Consider the following 16,934-nt stretch of genomic DNA (forward strand, 5'->3'; position numbering starts at 1 on the left):
GTCTTAAGTGTGACAAGTGATGCCTATGGGGAAATGTCAGTATGAAGGACTAAAGTTTTTTGAGAACTTTACCTTACCATTCAAAAGGGTGATTTGAAGGTGAGGAATGAGTTGCAGCCCACAGTTCATTTAAAAAAACGTTTATTAAGTGCCTACTATTGCCAGTTGTTGGGGATGCAAAGATAAAAAAACATTCCCCCCCCCACCGCTCAGGACTGTTGGGAGGCCCCCAGGCTGTCCCTGGGACCTCTGCCTCCATCGCTACATTTCTTCCCTATTCGTATGCGAGTGTTTTCAGGAGGTGGCGCTCTAGGTATTGCGTTCCACTCTAGCTCTGTCCGCCCTCTTCTCTATGGTGTGTGGGAGGGGGAAGGAGGGGATTGGCGAACCTGAACATCACTTCCGGTTCCTGGCGCTCTGCTTCCGGCTGCTTGCTGTACCGCTCATAGGTGACTTGAGGGTGTCCGGAGATCTCGTCGGGGGTCCCCTGGGATCCTGATCCGGGTGGGAGGGACGTCCCTTAGTAGTCCTATCTTTCTGACCCCATCCCCGGGCCGGGGAGGGCAGCTGGGGTCCATGTGTTTGCATGTCCTGTCCGTCCTCCTTTGCCTCGTAGTTTTCCGTCATCCTCCTGCCGCAGGTGTGCTCTCGACGGTCTATGGCCTTCCTTTCTCGCGCGTCCCTCTGCCCCTGCGTTCCTCCGACCCCTCCACCTTCAGTGTCTGTGTACCCCCAGCCCCTCCCCTCTGTCTCTTACACCGGTAACGTACCCCACTCCCCTTCCTCCTCAGTGCCCCCCACCCCTTCCCCTTGTTCTCGTGTTCCTGCACTCCCCAGTCCCTGCCCCTGTTTCTAACACCCCTAAAGCATCCCACTTATCACTACTCCCCCTTAAGTGCCCTAACACCCTCCCCCTCCCGTGACCCCATCCTCCCAATGCCTCTCTCCTATTCCCCAATATCTCTCCCCCTGTGCTGTTTCTGCTTCTTACTTTATACCACTCCCCTGATCCCCCAAATCCCCCCACAGCGTCCCTGTCCCAGTACCCCCCTTTCTCCCAAGTATTCCGTCACTCTCCATCTATTGGTGTGTTTTAGGTTCTCCTTCACCAATCTCTATCTTGGGCACTCTTTCATCCCCTTCCCCTCCCCTCCCCTCCCCTCCGTTGTCCCTAATGGTTCCTTCCTTTGTGCCTAATCTCCCCAAATGAGGAGTGGCCTGTGCATATGATACCGGTGAAGGTGACTTTGACAGGACAGAGCTTGGTCTCTAGGTAGGAAGGGAGGGCAAGGAGGGCGGTGCTTCTAAGGAAGCGATAAAAGCAAAGGGCCCCATGCTCTGCACTGCCTAAACTTGTTTGTGGGGTAGGGAGTGGCAAGAGAGAAGGGAGTTTTAAGAGAGAGAAAAAATGAGAGAGGAGAAAGAACTCATGGAGACATCTTAGGTTAGAGTGATCTCACTTTTTTATGTGTCTTGTGTCCCAGAGAAGAGGCTGTTGTTGGATTGATATTCTGTTCCCACACTTGCTGTTCAGCCTGTGTTAAAAGAGCCATCCCTTCTCCCTGGGGAGTATCCCAGTTTCTTCATGCTGCTTACGCAGTAGATGGTAATCCTAGAACCTATATTTGGGAATAAAAGGAGACAAGGGTATCCTCCTTCTGGCTATGGTCAGAACACCCATTTCTCTCTTTTCAGCCAGTATTGCATTTAAGAGTCTGACGCATGACAGTTTGTATTATCCAACCCTCATTGTCAGACATTTTTAATGTCTAATAACAATAATGTTTTAATAATGGCTAGCATTTACATAGCTCTTTAAGGTTTGCAAAGCACTTTTCACATATTCTGCTTTTATCCTCACAATTACCCCAGGAGGTAGGTGCTATTATTATCCTTGTCTAACCTCTGGCTTTCTTGGTGTAGGTCCATTTGCTATAGTAGATGATTTCTAACCAAAGGAAAAGGAGGACTTCACACTGAGGAATTCCTCAGGTCTGATGGTCTGATGGGAATCATGGTCATAGATCTAGAGCTAGAAGAGACCATAGAGGCCATCTCGTCAGTTTTACAGAAGTGAAAACAGGCACAAAACGAGACAGTCCATGCCATTGTTGAAGCAGTGTAGAATTATTTTTTACAAAAGTTTTAATAATCCATTGAACTTTAAATGGAAGGTGACATTGTACTGTTGAGTTAGAGAATGGCCTCAAGGAAGGCTTGAGGTGGTGGCTTTGTACTGGAATTTGATTGAAGAAGCTAGGAGAACCTGTTTTCTGCACCTTAAGTGTCCTTGACTTGTCTGTCTTGGAAGATTTACATGAGACAGACTGAGAGGTGGAAAAAAGGGGTGGGAGGGAAGAGAAAGAGATAGGGAGGGAGAGGTTAAAGGAGAGAGAAATTGCACAAAAGTTTAAGTTGAGCAATGAGAACCTAAGTAATGTGTGTCTGTCTTCCTGATTTCCAGAATGCTGAAGGCCCTGGTACTGTTTTTCCTGGCCTGGGTCTGTTTCCTCTTTTATGCCGGCATCGCTCTCTTCACCAGTGGCTTCCTGCTCACACGGCTGGAGCTTAACAATCATAGCAGCTGTCAGGAGTTGCCTGGAAAGGGACCTCTGGTGGGAGGTGGCCGAGGTGAGCCAGGGGCCTGCTGGACAGCTCCTCGATTTTCTCGAGCTGTGGTAGTGCTGATAGATGCACTTCGATTTGATTTTGTGCAACCTTGGCCAGGTGGCCTTCCTGCCCCACAACCTTTCCTAGGAAGGCTGGGCTCCATACAGCACCTTCTGGAAACTCAGCCACAACATGCTCGCCTCTACCGGTTCCTGGCTGACCCACCCACCACCACCATGCAACGACTCAAGGCCCTCACCACAGGCTCTTTACCTACCTTCATCGATGCTGGGAGCAACTTTGCTAGCTATGCCGTCCAAGAAGATAACCTCATTGCTCAGCTTAACAACACTGGTCAGTTTAATAAGGTTATGGATTGTTAGAATCTTAGATTGTTAACTTCTTAACGATCTTAAGATAATGGAATCTTGGAGTTGAAAGGGACCATCGGGGGCAGCTAGGTGGCGCAGTGCATAAAGCACCGGCCCTGGATTCAGGATTCGGCCTCAAACACTTGACCGCTTGACACTTACTAGCTGTGTGACCCTAGGCAAGTGACTTAACTCTCATTGCCCTGCAAAAAATCCAAAACCAAAAAACCCACTATTAAAAAAAAAAAAGGACAGGGGCAGCTAGATGGTGCAGTGGATAGAGCACCGGCCCTGGAGTCAGGAGTACCTGAGTTCAAATCCAGCCTCAGACACTTAACACTTACTAGCTGTGTGATCCTGGGCAAGTCACTTAACCCCAATTGCCTCATTTAAAAAAAAAAAAAGGACCATCTAGTCCAAACCCCTACTCTGACAAGTAGCCATCCAGCTTCTGCTTTTATACCCCTAGTAATAGCCTACCAAGGCAATGCTAATCATTAGAAAGTCTACCTCTGAAAATTAAACCCATTGTTCCTAGTTCTGTACTTTGTCCCCAGGTCCTTCAATCCATCTTTATATTTTCAGACCTTCAAACATCATTCTGGTCAAGCTCCTCTGGATATATACCAGTTTGTTAATGTCTTGGGGGGGGGGGGCATGAAGGTTAAGTGACTTGCCCAGGGTCACACAGCTAAGTTAATGTCCTTTTTAAATGTTGATGTCATGGTACCAAAATGGAACACAACATGCCCACATGTTGTTTGGCCAGAGAGTACAATGAGACATAACTCCTTTGGTTATATTTCTTTTAGACACTAGTGTCTTAAGCTATATCAAACACTATATTTCTTTTAACTTAGTCTAAAATCACATGGTTTTTTTGGAGGGGGGGAGAGGTGTCTCACAGTTGATTCATGTTGAACTTTAAGCTCAAACCCCTTGAGTAAAAACTCAAGACACTTGAACTGCTATTAAGACATAGAGGGTTAGTGTGGGAAGAAACTTTAGAGACCTGCTAATCCAGGATTTCTTTGTCTGGGTTCCATGAACTTTAAATATATATATTTGTTAACTGTATTCAGTATAATTCGTTTTCTTTGTAATCCTATGCATTTAAAAACATTACTCTAAAAAAGGTTCCATGGGCTTTACTAAACTGATGAATAGGTTCATAATACAGACAAATCTGTGAGAACCTCTGATCTGTTCCTACCCTCTCATTTTATGGGTGAACTCAGCCTAGTGGGTGAAAGTCATTTGCCTAAGATCACAGAGTTAATTTGTGGAAGAGCTGTGACTAGAACCCCTGTGTTCTTACTTCCAATATCATGCTTCTTCCAGTATACTACACAGATTCTTTCACACCTTCCCTTTCCTCCTTGTGTGTTCCCTTCCTTTCACCACCTCTTTCTTCACCATCACTTTTCTCCTTCACCATCACTTTCTTCTTTGTCTGGGGTTTCGTTCCTCCTATTTTATCTGCCTCCCTACTTTTTTTTTTTTGCGGGGCAATGAGGGTTAAATGACTTGCCCAGGGTCACACAGCTAGTAAGTGTCAGGTGTCTGAGGCCAGATTTGAACTCAGGTTCTTCTGAATCCAGGGCCAGTGCTTTTATCCATTGTGTCACCTAGCTACCCTCCAGCCTCCCTAGATTTTGATCAGGCAGTTTGAGTCCCTGATGTTTACCCAGCCCTGTGCTAAACTTTGTTCAGGCTATTGCCCCAGTAAGGGTATGGTCCCTTCCCCCAAGGGATTTACAGCATAGTTAAGGAAAATTATTTACTTTTATCAAACAATTAGAGAACAGTAAAAGAAATAAAAGCTCTTTGATGAATGGGCCTGTTTTGGGTTGTTGATTGATATAATTAAGTACTTATGTGACAGTAAATTATGTTTTGTCAGACTAGAATTACTGTAGATATTTGGAAAGAGATTACAGTAGATTAGTATGGCTACTTAAGGCTTCATGTAAGATGTGCAACTTCAATTACATTTTTAGTGATGGATAGGATTTGGATAAACAATGAGAGGAGAGTATTACAAATGGGGTGAATGGTGTAAGCAAAAGCAGGGGTATAAGAGTGATGAGTCATTGCCTTGTGAGAAGACTTGACTTGGCTAGAGCAAAGGATTTATATTGGTGGGAGAAGGAAAGACAGGAACTGTAGAATGAGGCCATACTACAAAACAATCTTCAAATGGTTCCCTCCATTGCTTGATGCCTGACATCTCTCTGACTGTCCTGATGCTACAGGGAAACGAGTGGTCTTCATGGGGGATGACACTTGGGAGGGCCTGTTCCCAGGAGCTTTTTCTCAAGCCTTCTTCTTCCCATCCTTCAATGTCAAAGATCTACACACTGTGGACAATGGCATCCTGGAGCACCTCTTCCCTACCAGTGAGCAGTCCTAACTGGGATCTGGGCTTAGACTCTGATGAAAGGGAGGGCTGGGGACAGACCAGTCTTATACTTGGGTCCCATTCTGAGAAACTAGTTGCAATACTCAATTTATGAAATAAAGCTGAGACCACAGAGACTATTTGTCCCAGAATACATTGGATCTAATTTTGAGCTACAGTTTGCAAAGGGGTAAGGATGTGTTGCTTTGAGGGTCCTGTGGATGGTACTGCTCTGGGTGATGAAGATTGGAATCAGTGTCCATTGGTAGAGGAATATTAAAGGCTGGGAAATTGAGGAGGGGAATTAGGCCCTCTTTGTCAGTGTTGGTCTCTATAGTGGACAGAGATGACTGGGACCTGCTGATTGCTCACTTCCTGGGTGTGGATCACTGTGGCCACAAACATGGTCCCCACCATCCTGAGATGGCCAAGAAGCTCAACCAGATGGACCAGATGCTTCAGTAAGTTGTACCAGAGAAGTTTGATTGTGGGCAGGAGGCAGGGCCCAATTGATTGGGGCAGAGAGAGAGAGAGAGAGAGAGAGAGAGAGAGAGTGTGTGTGTGTGTGTGTGTGTGTGTGTGTGTGTGTGTGTGTGTGTGTTTTGGGGTTTAGTTTGGAATAGAGCATGATCTGATTTGAAAGACTGCCATCTTCTCCCTGGGGGAGAGTATGGTATGGAAGTTGGGGGAAGGTCTCTGTGTATCTGTTGGGTCTCTATTGGTGTGCTTGTGGGATCAGATATGCATTGCTCGGACTTTGTCTGTACTCTGCTGTCCCCACTAATTATTGCCACCAGTTTCCTCTTTCTGAAGCTCAAGAATTCTTACTTCTTTGGGTTCCCTCTACTCACTGAGTAAGTTGGGTCCCATAGAAAACGAGCCTGAGGGTCATGGGACCTAGTTACCCATGGGACTTTAGACAGAGGAGTTGACTTTTCTGCACCTCAGTTTCTTTATAGATGAAATAGGAAGATGATTTGCCTAGCTTGCCTCATAGAGTTATCGTGTAAGGGCTAAACAAAGTAACGCAGTACTTTGCAAAACCACAAGCTCCTGAGAATGCTTTTTAGGCACTGCCAGGGCTCAAGGGATGATGGTACCCAGGCTAGGATCTTTCCAGTGGTCCCTTCTCTTTCCCCACTGTTTGTTGCCCTGCAATCAGGACCCTTGTGGAGCAACTGGAAAATGATACGCTGCTGGTGGTGGCTGGAGATCATGGCATGACAGAGACAGGAGATCATGGTGGGGACAGCAAGCCAGAAGTCACAGCTGCACTCTTTCTCTACAGCCCTTTTCCCCTTTTCCCCAGGGCTCCCCTGGAGGTAAGTACAGTAAGGCACTAGTTCTCTTGCCCAGCTCTCCCCTTTCCTTTTGGCTCCTGTGAACTCTCTTTCGGGTCTCAGCGTTCGTTGGGTGACTGTTTCACCCCCTTCCCCACAATTAACAAGACTTTTCCACGTTATCTTCTCCTTCCCCAGGTATCATCTTGCTTTCCTTATGCTTCCACCACTTTGCCATCACTTCCTTCTTTCCCCCTAGATACCCTGCCCCCCACTACTCCTACCCATCTCTTTCACTTTAATGGTGTCTCCTGCTCCCTGTCATTGCCCTCTAAGCTAGCTCTACAAAGTAGCCTTTTTCCTCACCTTTTCCCTCCACCCTTTCCACTGATGCATTCCTCCCTCTGGTTTTCTTGCCTCCAGGACCCAGAAGTGGTTCCCCAGGTGAACCTAGTGCCGACATTGGCCCTCCTGCTTGGCCTGCCCATACCTTTTGGAAACATTGGAGAGGTGATGGCAGACCTTTTTTCAAGGGAAGGAGATACTCAGCCTCTCGCTACAGCTCTTGCCCAGGCCTCTGCCTACCATCTCAATGCCCAACAGGTAGAGGGGCTGGGGTTCCCTAGGGACAGAGGCTATGTTGGACTGGAGACCCAGGAGTTAGGAACCTGAACAAAAACCCATAGGCTGACCATGTCATCCTCATGCTTCCCATCACCTCCTGGCCCATTTCTGTTCCTATTCACCCCATATAAGTTATGGGTTCTGGCCCTGGGGCTCTCTGGCCACTCTGTTCATCTCTGTTTTGTTCCCTCTCCACCCCCATCCCATCCCTTGTAACTCCCATGTTTCCTTCCCCCAGGTATCCCGATTTCTTCATGCTTACTCATTAGCTGCCCAGGACCTGCCCCCTGAAGAGGTGCAGCGCCTTCAGAACCTCTTCTCCTCTGCATCCTCTGAATATGAGCAACTGCTAGATCAGCTGAAGACTGGAGAGGTCAGAGAGGTCGACATACAGGCTCTGATCTCCCAGCTGAGATTGTTCTTGCAGGGTGCTCGGACAGCCTGCACAGAGACATGGGCTCGATTCCGCCCAGCCCGAATGATAGGGGGCACTGTACTCCTGGCCTCTACCTGCCTCCTCTGCCTAGTGACCTCTGGGCTCACCAGCTCCCCTGAATTCCCCTTCCACTGCCTGCTCCTAAGGTCTGTGGCCTGGGGTCTGGCAGGGGTTGCCTTGCTAGCTGGGGGACTGATAGCAGGTGGGACTGGGCTAGAGCCAGCTCTCTTGTGTGCAGGGGGTGCAGCCACCTCCCTCATGGCCTTCCTATGGGCTTTAAAGTTGAGGTGGAAGCTGCCAATGGCAGTCTTCCTCCCAGGCCCTTTGCCCATCCTGGTGCTCCTGTTCCTCCGATCTGCTGCCCTCTTCTCTGACAGCTTTGTCCTGGCTGAGGCCCGGGCAGCCCCCTTCCTTCTGTGTTCACTGTCCCTGTTTCTGGTGGCTCAGTTGCACTGGGAGGGCCGTCTCCTGGGGGGTGGCCCCACAGCTTCTTGCCTCAGCTCCCCCACAGCATCTGTGGCACGTCGGGAGGGTCCACGGGCCTTAGGGCTACTAGTTGGCCTGCTCCTCTGTGTACGCCTCTCTAGCCTTTTCCATCGCTGCCCAGAAGAGACACCTGTTTGCCAGTCATCACCCTGGTTAGCTCCTCTATCTGCCATGGGTGGTGGCCAGGCCAAGAACCTCTGGTATGGGGCATGTTTAGGGGCACTAGGGGTGCTGGTCCTATCTGTACGATTTTGGCTGCGCCGCTGTGGAAATCTTAACAGCCCTGCACCTCCAGTCCTCTTTGTGCGCTGGGGATTGCCACTGATGGCACTGGGCACTGCTGCCCACTGGGCACTGGCCTCAGGCTCAGATGAGGCACCCCCCAGGCTACAAGCCCTGGTGTCTGGGGCTGTGGTAGGGTTGCCACGGGCTGTACTGGGTCTGGCAGCCATAGGACTGGGGCTGCTGCTTTGGCAGCCTGTCACAGTATTGGTCAAGACTGGGGCAAGCAGCCCCAACCCTATTATGGTTCCTTTTGTGGGACCCCCCACCTCCCAGGCTGACCTGGACTACGTGGTCCCTCAGATCTACCGTCGAATGCAGGAGGCACTGAGGGGAAAGCTAGCTGGGGGTGGGGGCCAGACATCGCTGGCTCTGGCTGCCTACGGGCTAGGGAGTGTGTACTCTGCTGCCGTGGTGACTGCTCTTACCCTGCTGGCCTTCCCGCTGCTGCTGTTGCACACTGAGCGGATCAGCCTCGCCTTCCTGATCCTCTTCCTGCAGAGTTTCCTGCTCTTGCAGCTGCTCGCCGCTGCTGTTGGGACCCCTACCAGAAGCCCTGGTATGCAGCAGGGCAGTCCATCTATAGATTCCCCTAGAATATTCATCTCCTTGCCATTGGGACAGGTATATTCTCAGGTGAACCAGTGAGGCTGGGATAGAGGTTGGCATCCCCTTGGTAATCCAGGCCTACTTTGGTCACCTTGCCATTTGGTCTCACTCCATAATGCTGCCATCACTAGATCTCAAGGGCTATCAGCATTTGGGAGAAGGAAGGGATCTAGCACCTCCCCCTGCTCTACACCTGCCCTCTCCTTCCCCCTCCCCACCCAGGACTGCTTCCTCTAGAGGAGTTGTAGCCCACTCACTCTTTAGGCAGTTGGGTGACCATTTGTCTGCAACTGTGATCATGGAGGAGGGTGGATCAGGGTGATAAGGCATAGGAGACAGATGCTAGGTAGGGGTAGGGTCAGAGTATAGGAAGTAGTATTCAGATAGTAGAGTACAGGGTAGTTGTGTGACATTGTTTGTGGTGTGGTGGGAAGGCTGACAGGGTTACGGTGAGGATGTGTGTGTCTGCTTCCAGGGCCCTTCTCCGTGCCATGGCTAGCCATCTCCGCGTGGGCTCTCACAGCCACTCAGACCTTCTACTCCACGGGCCATCAGCCTGTCTTTCCAGCCATCCACTGGAATGCTGCCTTTGTGGGCTTCCCTGAGGGGCATGGTTCATCCCCTGTGCTGCCTGCTCTGCTCGTGGGGGCCAACACCTTTGCCTCCCATCTTCTTTTTTCAGGTATCTTATCACCCATCCTCCATTCCTTCTTCTGGAACTGAGCCCAGGACTCTTGAGGGGAGTGGCGGTAGTCCCACCTGAGTGGTACAGAGGTGAAGGGAAGAACTTTGTTATTTCTTCCATCCTTTGATCTCAGTTGCTCAGTGGTTAAGACTCTGGCCAAGGTATCATGAGAGAAGGCCCCCCCCTGCAAACTTCTTTGTTAGAGAGAAGTCTTCTACTTTGTGAAGCTCCCAGCCTGATCTGGCTAAAGTACAGAATTAAGTCAGGGTGGGGCTGTCCTGTAGGGATCGAGGCTTGTTCCTGGAACCTAAGGTGACCCCAGACCTATGTTTTCCTCACCCCCGGAGGCAGTTGGCTGCCCACTGCTCTTGCTCTGGCCCTTTGTGTGTGAGGGCCAAGGCTCTAGGAAGAAGAAGAAGCCCCTGGCCAGTGGGGCTGAGGTGGAAGGAGAGAAGGAGGAGGAGCCCTTGATGGAGATGCGTCTCCGGGATGCCCCTCACCATTTCAATGCTGCACTCCTGCAGCTGGGTCTCAAGTACCTCTTCATTCTGGGTGTACAGGTGAGTATGATTAACTGGTATGGCTGGGGATTTCAAGGGAAGGAAGCTGAAGGGTTAATACTCTTAACTTTACTCCTTTACATGTTTTATTGGTGCTTTTGGAAAAAAATATCACTGTCACTTCCTAGTGACTCCCCCATCCCAGTACAACTCTCCCGTAAAAGAAGTAAGTGCCATCAAACAAAACAAATCAACACATTGGTGTTGTCTGAAAACGTGTACCTCCTTATGGATCTGTAGTCTACCACCCCTCTGCAGAGAGGGAGGAGGCTTGCTTCACTGTCAGTGCCTGTAGTTTTCAAAGCTCTTTGAAATACCTTCTCTGATTAGGTCCCCACAATCCTCTATGAAAGGACCAAAATTATTTTCTCCAGCTTACAGGTAAAGAAACTGAAGGCATATCATTTTTCCAAGAGCACATATTGAGTCAGTGGTAGAATCGAGACTAGAACACAGATCTCTTGGCTCCAAGTCCAGTTCTTTCTCCACCACACCATGAACCAGACCCAGGTAATGGTGTATGGAGAGTTCTTCAGCTGACCAGGGACAAGCATCCAGGAGATGGGAGCACGGATTCTTCACTCAGTTCTTTCCCAGAGTGAGGAGGCAGCAGTTTATTTAGTATTATCCCCAAGAGGCAGGGGCTCTAAGCATGAGAGATGAGGAATCATAGAGTTTTGGGTGTTTTTTGGTTTTGGTTTTTTTTGGTAAGGCAATTGGGGTTAAGTGACTTGCCCAGGGTCACACAGCTAGTAAGTGTCAAGTGTCTGAGGCCACATTTGAACTCAGTTCCTCCTGAATCCAGGGCTGGTGCTTTATCCACTGCGCCACCTAGCTGCCCCCAATCGTAGAGTTTTAACAGAGCTTTCAAGATCACTGTTTTTATCCATGAGATGACTGTTCATGTGGTCGAGTGACTTGGCTGAGATCACACAGCAAGGTGGCAGACAAGTCCAAAGCAGAGCCTGAGTCTACAGAGTACCAGGCAGTGCTCTTCCTCTCATATGCCCCTCGACTTTTCTCATTCTCACATGAGCGTTTCACCTCTAATCTTTCTCTGCCTCTTCACACTGATATCCCCCATTCCAGTTATCCTCACTCTTTTCTTCCCCTCCAGGTCTTAGCCTGTGTTTTGGCAGCTTCCATACTCCGGAGACATCTCATGGTCTGGAAGGTGTTTGCTCCCAAGTGAGTGGCTATTTTCAATGAAGGAGGAATATAGGGTAGGTGTGGTCCGGAGTGGAGGATTTGATTTGGGTATCACTCTGCCCAGACAGAATCAAAAGGAAGTAAAGAGGTAACTTCTGGAAGAGGGGTGGTGGTGGCCTGATGAATTGGGGGCTTGTACATCCTTCCAGAGTGTCAAAGAGAATGAACAGAAAAGGCTAGCTTCCATTGAACTTACTGGTTTCTACTAATGCCCCCTGCCATGTTACACCATCCTAATGGCCCTGCCTCTCTGCTTGTAGGTTCATCTTTGAAGCTGTGGGTTTTGTGGTGAGCAGCCTAGCACTCCTACTGGGTGTGGCCCTGGTGATGTGGGTGGACAGAGCTGTGGGGTCCTGGTTCAAGCAGCTCATTCTCTCCCAGGAGAGGTAGCTTTTGTCACATGGACCTTGGGGCCAAGCTTCCCTCATGCTCCCAGGGCAAGCCAGCCCTGGTTCACCTCTACATGGCTTGTCCCACGCTGCTGGAATTGAGACAACTTGCTCAGCAGGGCCTCTGGCTGGGACTCATCCCAGTTCTGTGAAGACCTGTCCTGCCCTGGTTGTCGCTGGGTCACCAGCATCCCCTACTCCAGACAGAGTGTGTACCCCACTCACAGGGGGCTTGTGGTAATGGGTCACACACTTGTGGAGCCAGGTGGTAGCAGTGACTTTACTGGGGGGGAGGTGCTGAAATTGCCTCTCCCCTGGAAGGATTGGAGCAGGCCAAGCAGCTATGTAGAAGCACTGGGCCTGACCCTCTTCTCCATTGATTTTCTCTTCTTAACCTGACCAAGCAAAATGACCTAAATGAGGTTGGGGGCATTGGAGAAATCTGGGGTGGCGGCCTGGTGAGGGAATTGAGCTGCTGTGTATGCTCAGATTGAAATAAAACACTGGAGAAATATGTATGTGTGAAGGAAAAAGAGATGCTGGAGGGAAGATGCTTTTGTCCTGTGGGGCAGAACTTTGTTGGGGAGGAATACTGTTTGTACTCAATTCCTGTCCTGTTCCAGTCAACTTCTCCCATGCCATTCTGCAATATATCCCTCCCGGGGTCTGTACCCCTCACTCCTTCCAGTTCAGTAAATCTGCTTAAGTTTACCTATGCTCAGTGTGGGCACCATATGAGGTTATTCGGGGATATCACAAAAGAAGACACTGCCTTCCCTTTAGGAGGTTCACATTTTGGAGGGGAAGACGAGTCTGGGAGGCAGGGTGGGAAAATAAGAGTCACACAGTATTAGAGAGCTGCGTGAGACCATTGTGTGACTGAGTCTCTTTCATCCTCATTGTTACTACCCTAGTCTAGGCCCTCATTTCCCTCATCTGAATTTCTGCACTGGTTTAAGTGGTCTCCCTGTTTTCAGACTCTCCCTTCTCCATGACATCCTGCACCATTTACTTGGGTACTTACTCTCCTTCTGACCTAGGGTAAAGAACTTCCCATTGGCCTTGAATTTCTTCATCTTTAAAATGAGGGAATAGCTGATTGCTAAGGTTTCTTTTCCTAAAAAGCTTAAATTTTAAGTAAGCTTACTTAAAATTTAGTCTTCATTAGCTCCCTGTTGCCTATTGCAGATTCCTCAAAGCACTCCACAATCTGGCTCCCATTTGTCTCTCTCAGCCTTATTCCCATTTCAGTGATTCAAATGTTTACGTGCCTACTGTGCAAAAAACTACAAAAGGTACACAAGGATAAATAAAAACCTCTAACTAGGATCACAGAGTGGGAGTGGACTTCAGAAGTCATCTGGTCCAGCCAATTTTATGGAGGTTGGTGGAAGGGAAGGGAATAAGTATTTATTGAGCACCTGCTATTTGCTAGGAGCTTTACAAAGACTATCTCATTTCATCCTCAAAACAACTCTGGGAGATAGGTTGCTATTATTTTCATTTTAAAGTTGAGGAAACAGGCAGACAGGTTAAGTGATTCAGTCAGGGTCATACAGTTAGTAAGTGTTTAACCAGATTATAATTTAGGTCTTCCTGACACCAGCCCCAGTTTTCTATCTGTTGTGCCACCTAGTTGATGAAGAAATGGAGACCCAGAGAGGTAAGCTCATTTATTTAAATTGGCAATCATGCTATCCTTGTGAATTAGAGAAATGTGGATTACCATACAGTTAGGTAAATGTGTTATTGACTTAATGATTGGACTCAAAAGAGCCGTTGAAATGGGCTGGTAACAATTTGGAGGGAGGCCTCTAGTGGAGCACTTCAGCGATCTGTTCTTATCCTGCACTATTCAATGTTTTTATAAATTATATGGGTGATGACATGCTTATTACATTTGCAGACAACAGGAATCTGAGAGAGATAGCTAACATGTTAGATCAGTCAAAATCCAAAAATCATCTTGACAAGCTACTGTTAAGGGCTAAAATTCTAGCTAGTCTGTCTAAAATATCTAATGAGTGGTCACCAATAAATTATAAGCTTTAGCAAGAGTTAGACTTTTAAGCATTTATTAAGGAGAATAAGAATTTGGTAAAGAGAGAGAGAAAGGCCTAGGTTCCTATCTATTAAAGGGAGAGCACATTTCTAGCTCCCTTCTCCGCCAGAGTCCAAAGGAAAGAGCGTGAGCCTGAGCGCCAGTCTCTTCCTTCCTCCTCCCACTAGCCCCCGTCACTTCCTGACGCCAAAGAAAAGACTCCTGGTCTTGCCCTCAAAGACCTTCGCTTCATGGGTGGAACTCTTCTACAGTAAGTCTCCAGCAGGTGGCGTCATTCCAATCGTTACACTACAATGCCAAGACACTTATATCTTAGTTCCACATCTCAAAATATAGGGAGTTTTGTCTCTATGGAAGTTCAAGAAAGAAGAAAAAGAAAAAGACTGGCACCGGGGTTCTTAACCTTTGTTGTCATGAGTCTACAGACCCCATCTCAGAATAATATTTTTAAATGCATAAAATAAAATACATAGCATTACAAAGAAACAAGTTACACCAAAATAATTTATAAAAATATTTCTAAAAAACAAATTCATGGACCTGAGGTTAATTCCAAGCCCAGAGACTCAGCCTTTCCTTCAGCCCTTTGTAGGACCCTGTTATTGTAACAGTATACACACCTGTAGTTTAGCCTCACTAAATTGATGGTGTGGCACTCAGCAAATGGAGAAAGAAGCAGCTACACCAACCATACTAGAGCCTTATAGTGTGTGGAGATTGACCACAGTCTTGGCTCCAGCATCCTCAAATGGGACCCATGAGGATAGAGGATTACCTGCCTCTTGTACTGCTATCTTAGGGTATAGTGACACTTAGGAGTTGAGGGGATGTGGTTATAGGAGGAAAAGTTGGTGCTTTTTGTGTGTAAGAGTTGCCTGGATTATATTGAAATTACTCCAATTGGCCTCCCAGGTGAGAAAATTTGATGGTGTTCCCTTAACCTCTAGTCTAGGATACACCAAATATGTCCTTATCAGCTCAGCCAATTGCAGTCTTCTCTTCTAGGAGTATAAGACACACAATCATTACTTAGGATCCCCCCATAGCTTCATAGAGTCTGATTTGGGGAGAAGTTGAGATGGAATTAGGCTACCTCAAAATGTGAAACTTGGAAGAGAATTTAGAGATTATATAGTCTTATAAAGAAAGTAACTTCTCCAAAACCACATGATGAGTTAGTTACAAGACCAAATTTAGAACCCATCTCCTAATCCTGTCTAGTGCTCTTTAAATACCATTCTGGAATTGCATGATTTTAATTTTTTTTTTTTTGAGGGGCAGTGAGGGTTAAGTGACTTGCCCAGGATCACACAGCTAGTAAGTGTCAAGTGTCTGAGGCCGGATTTGAACTCAGATCCTCCTGAATCCAGGGCCCATGCTTTATCCTGTATGCCACCAAGCTGCCCCTAGTAATTGCATGATTTATGAATGCTGACTGTCCCTTTTCTTTTTCTTCAAGTTGTGACCAGTGACTGTATTCTGTTCCCCTTTTGCATCCTCCAAGCTTATAGCCTTGATTATTCATCTGTTATGATCCTCAAGTTCAACTTTTTAAAAATGCCTATTCAGAAGATGAACTTTTTGTGCATTATAAGTCAGCTTCACATGTTAGGCCCATTCCTAGTAAGTCAATCTCCTGAACAGAAAGGCCAGGGCCTCCAGCCTTACCACTTCCTCTTTAGTTCAGCAAATGGTCTTTAGTTAGATGAGACAAACGTTATGATCTTAAGGTTGAAGAAAAAGAAATTATTTTGTCAAGAACAATAAGGGAGATATCTCCTTATTCTTTGCTCTGGTCAGACAGTACCTGGAATATTGTTTTCAGTTCTGGGGCAACATTTTAGGAAAAACATTAACAAGCACCAGAAGAATGTGACCAGAAAGTGGCCTAGAACCATACCATAAAAAGGAAAGTAAGTTGAAGGAATTACGGATGTTTAGGCTAGAGAAGATACAGTATTGGTGTGGGGGGGAACATAATTATTGTTTATTTGAATAAAGGCTTGTGTTGAAGAGCAATCAGATTTATTCTGATTTGCCTGAGTGAAGAAGATAAAAGCAATATTTTACCTCAACAAAGGACAAATTTTGTAATTTGTCTAAAGGTGAGATGGACTGCCTTTATAGTACTGAGTTCTCCTTTACTGGAGGTCCTCAATTAGCATGAAAGACCACTTGTCTGGGATGTGAAGGTTATTTCTAAGGTATGAGTTGTACTAGGTAACCGGGTGATTCTAGGCTTCTGATAGAGACAAATGTAAAATCTGCCCCTAGGTAGTGTAGGAGGGGTTCTAAAGCCAGTATTGGCTTAGTTCAGGTTCAACTTTGGGATGAGATAAGGCAGTCACGGAACAAAGGAGTTTGACTTTGCCCTGGTATAGCAAGAATATACAACAAGGAGACTTTGGCACTAGTTTCTCTGGATGCCTTCTAACAATCTCTACATCCAATTAGTGACCAAATCCTGTCTATCCTTATTTTGTAATGTCTCTCCTGTCACTACTTTCCATGTCTATTTGTTATCAGTCTAATTCTGGCACTCATTTCTCTCTTGGATTGTTGCAACAGCAACCCTTGTCTCCATCTGGAAACTTATCCAGTCAGTCATCAGAGCATGGTAACTAGTGACATCTCAGGTACTCACCAAGTCTTGAAAAGTGCCCCCCGCTTGTGCATGGGACCTTTTATGCCCCTATACTAGGGAACTGCATTAGGAATACCAAGGCCAGGGAAGCTAGGTGGCACAGTGGATAAAGCACTGGCCCTGGATTCACAAGGACCAGAGTTCAAATGTGGCCTCAGACATTTGACACTTACTAGCTGTGTGACATTGGGCAAGTCATTTAACCCTCATTGCCCTGCCCCCCCCCCAAAAAAAAAGGGAATACTAAGGCCAATCAGATTGCATGGAGGGTAGGGATTTATATCAG

The 16,934-nt window shown here is 47.3% G+C and overlaps 1 protein-coding gene across 4 annotated transcripts; it reads left to right on the plus strand.

Moving 5' to 3' along the window:
* Positions 1–357: 357 nt before the first annotated feature.
* On the plus strand, positions 358–13,500 carry PIGO (phosphatidylinositol glycan anchor biosynthesis class O). 4 transcript variants are annotated; one of them, XM_043975922.1, is made up of 11 exons: positions 358–449; positions 2,465–2,964; positions 5,237–5,380; positions 5,720–5,843; positions 6,545–6,704; positions 7,086–7,265; positions 7,525–9,049; positions 9,575–9,781; positions 10,136–10,344; positions 11,462–11,532; positions 11,814–13,499. In XM_043975922.1, the coding sequence occupies exons 2-11, from the start codon at positions 2,466–2,468 to the stop codon at positions 11,941–11,943; spliced, it is 3,249 nt and encodes a 1,082-aa protein (XP_043831857.1). In that variant the 5' UTR covers positions 358–449; position 2,465; the 3' UTR covers positions 11,944–13,499. The 4 variants fall into 4 exon arrangements, with proteins under 4 accessions (XP_043831857.1, XP_043831849.1, XP_043831863.1 ...); XM_043975914.1 differs by lacking the exon at positions 358–449 and adding an exon at positions 472–1,273 and having other exon boundaries at positions 11,814–13,500; XM_043975928.1 differs by lacking the exon at positions 358–449 and adding an exon at positions 472–640 and having other exon boundaries at positions 11,814–13,500.
* Positions 13,501–16,934: the final 3,434 nt, after the last annotated feature.

The sequence above is a fragment of the Dromiciops gliroides genome, chromosome 1, assembly GCF_019393635.1.
Source record: "Dromiciops gliroides isolate mDroGli1 chromosome 1, mDroGli1.pri, whole genome shotgun sequence".
NCBI lineage: Eukaryota > Metazoa > Chordata > Mammalia > Microbiotheria > Microbiotheriidae > Dromiciops > Dromiciops gliroides.

What these genes read in the sequence shown, in the direction of transcription:
- PIGO (XM_043975914.1), top strand. Translation starts at nt 1,227, where the DNA reads ATGATACCGGTGAAGGTGACTTTGACAGGACAGAGCTTGGTCTCTAG. An exon ending in GGAGCACCTCTTCCCTACCA is followed by an intron (nt 5,381 to 5,719) that starts GTGAGCAGTCCT and finishes TGGTCTCTATAG; the next exon opens with TGGACAGAGATGACTGGGAC. An exon ending in TCTTCATTCTGGGTGTACAG is followed by an intron (nt 10,345 to 11,461) that starts GTGAGTATGATT and finishes CTTCCCCTCCAG; the next exon opens with GTCTTAGCCTGTGTTTTGGC.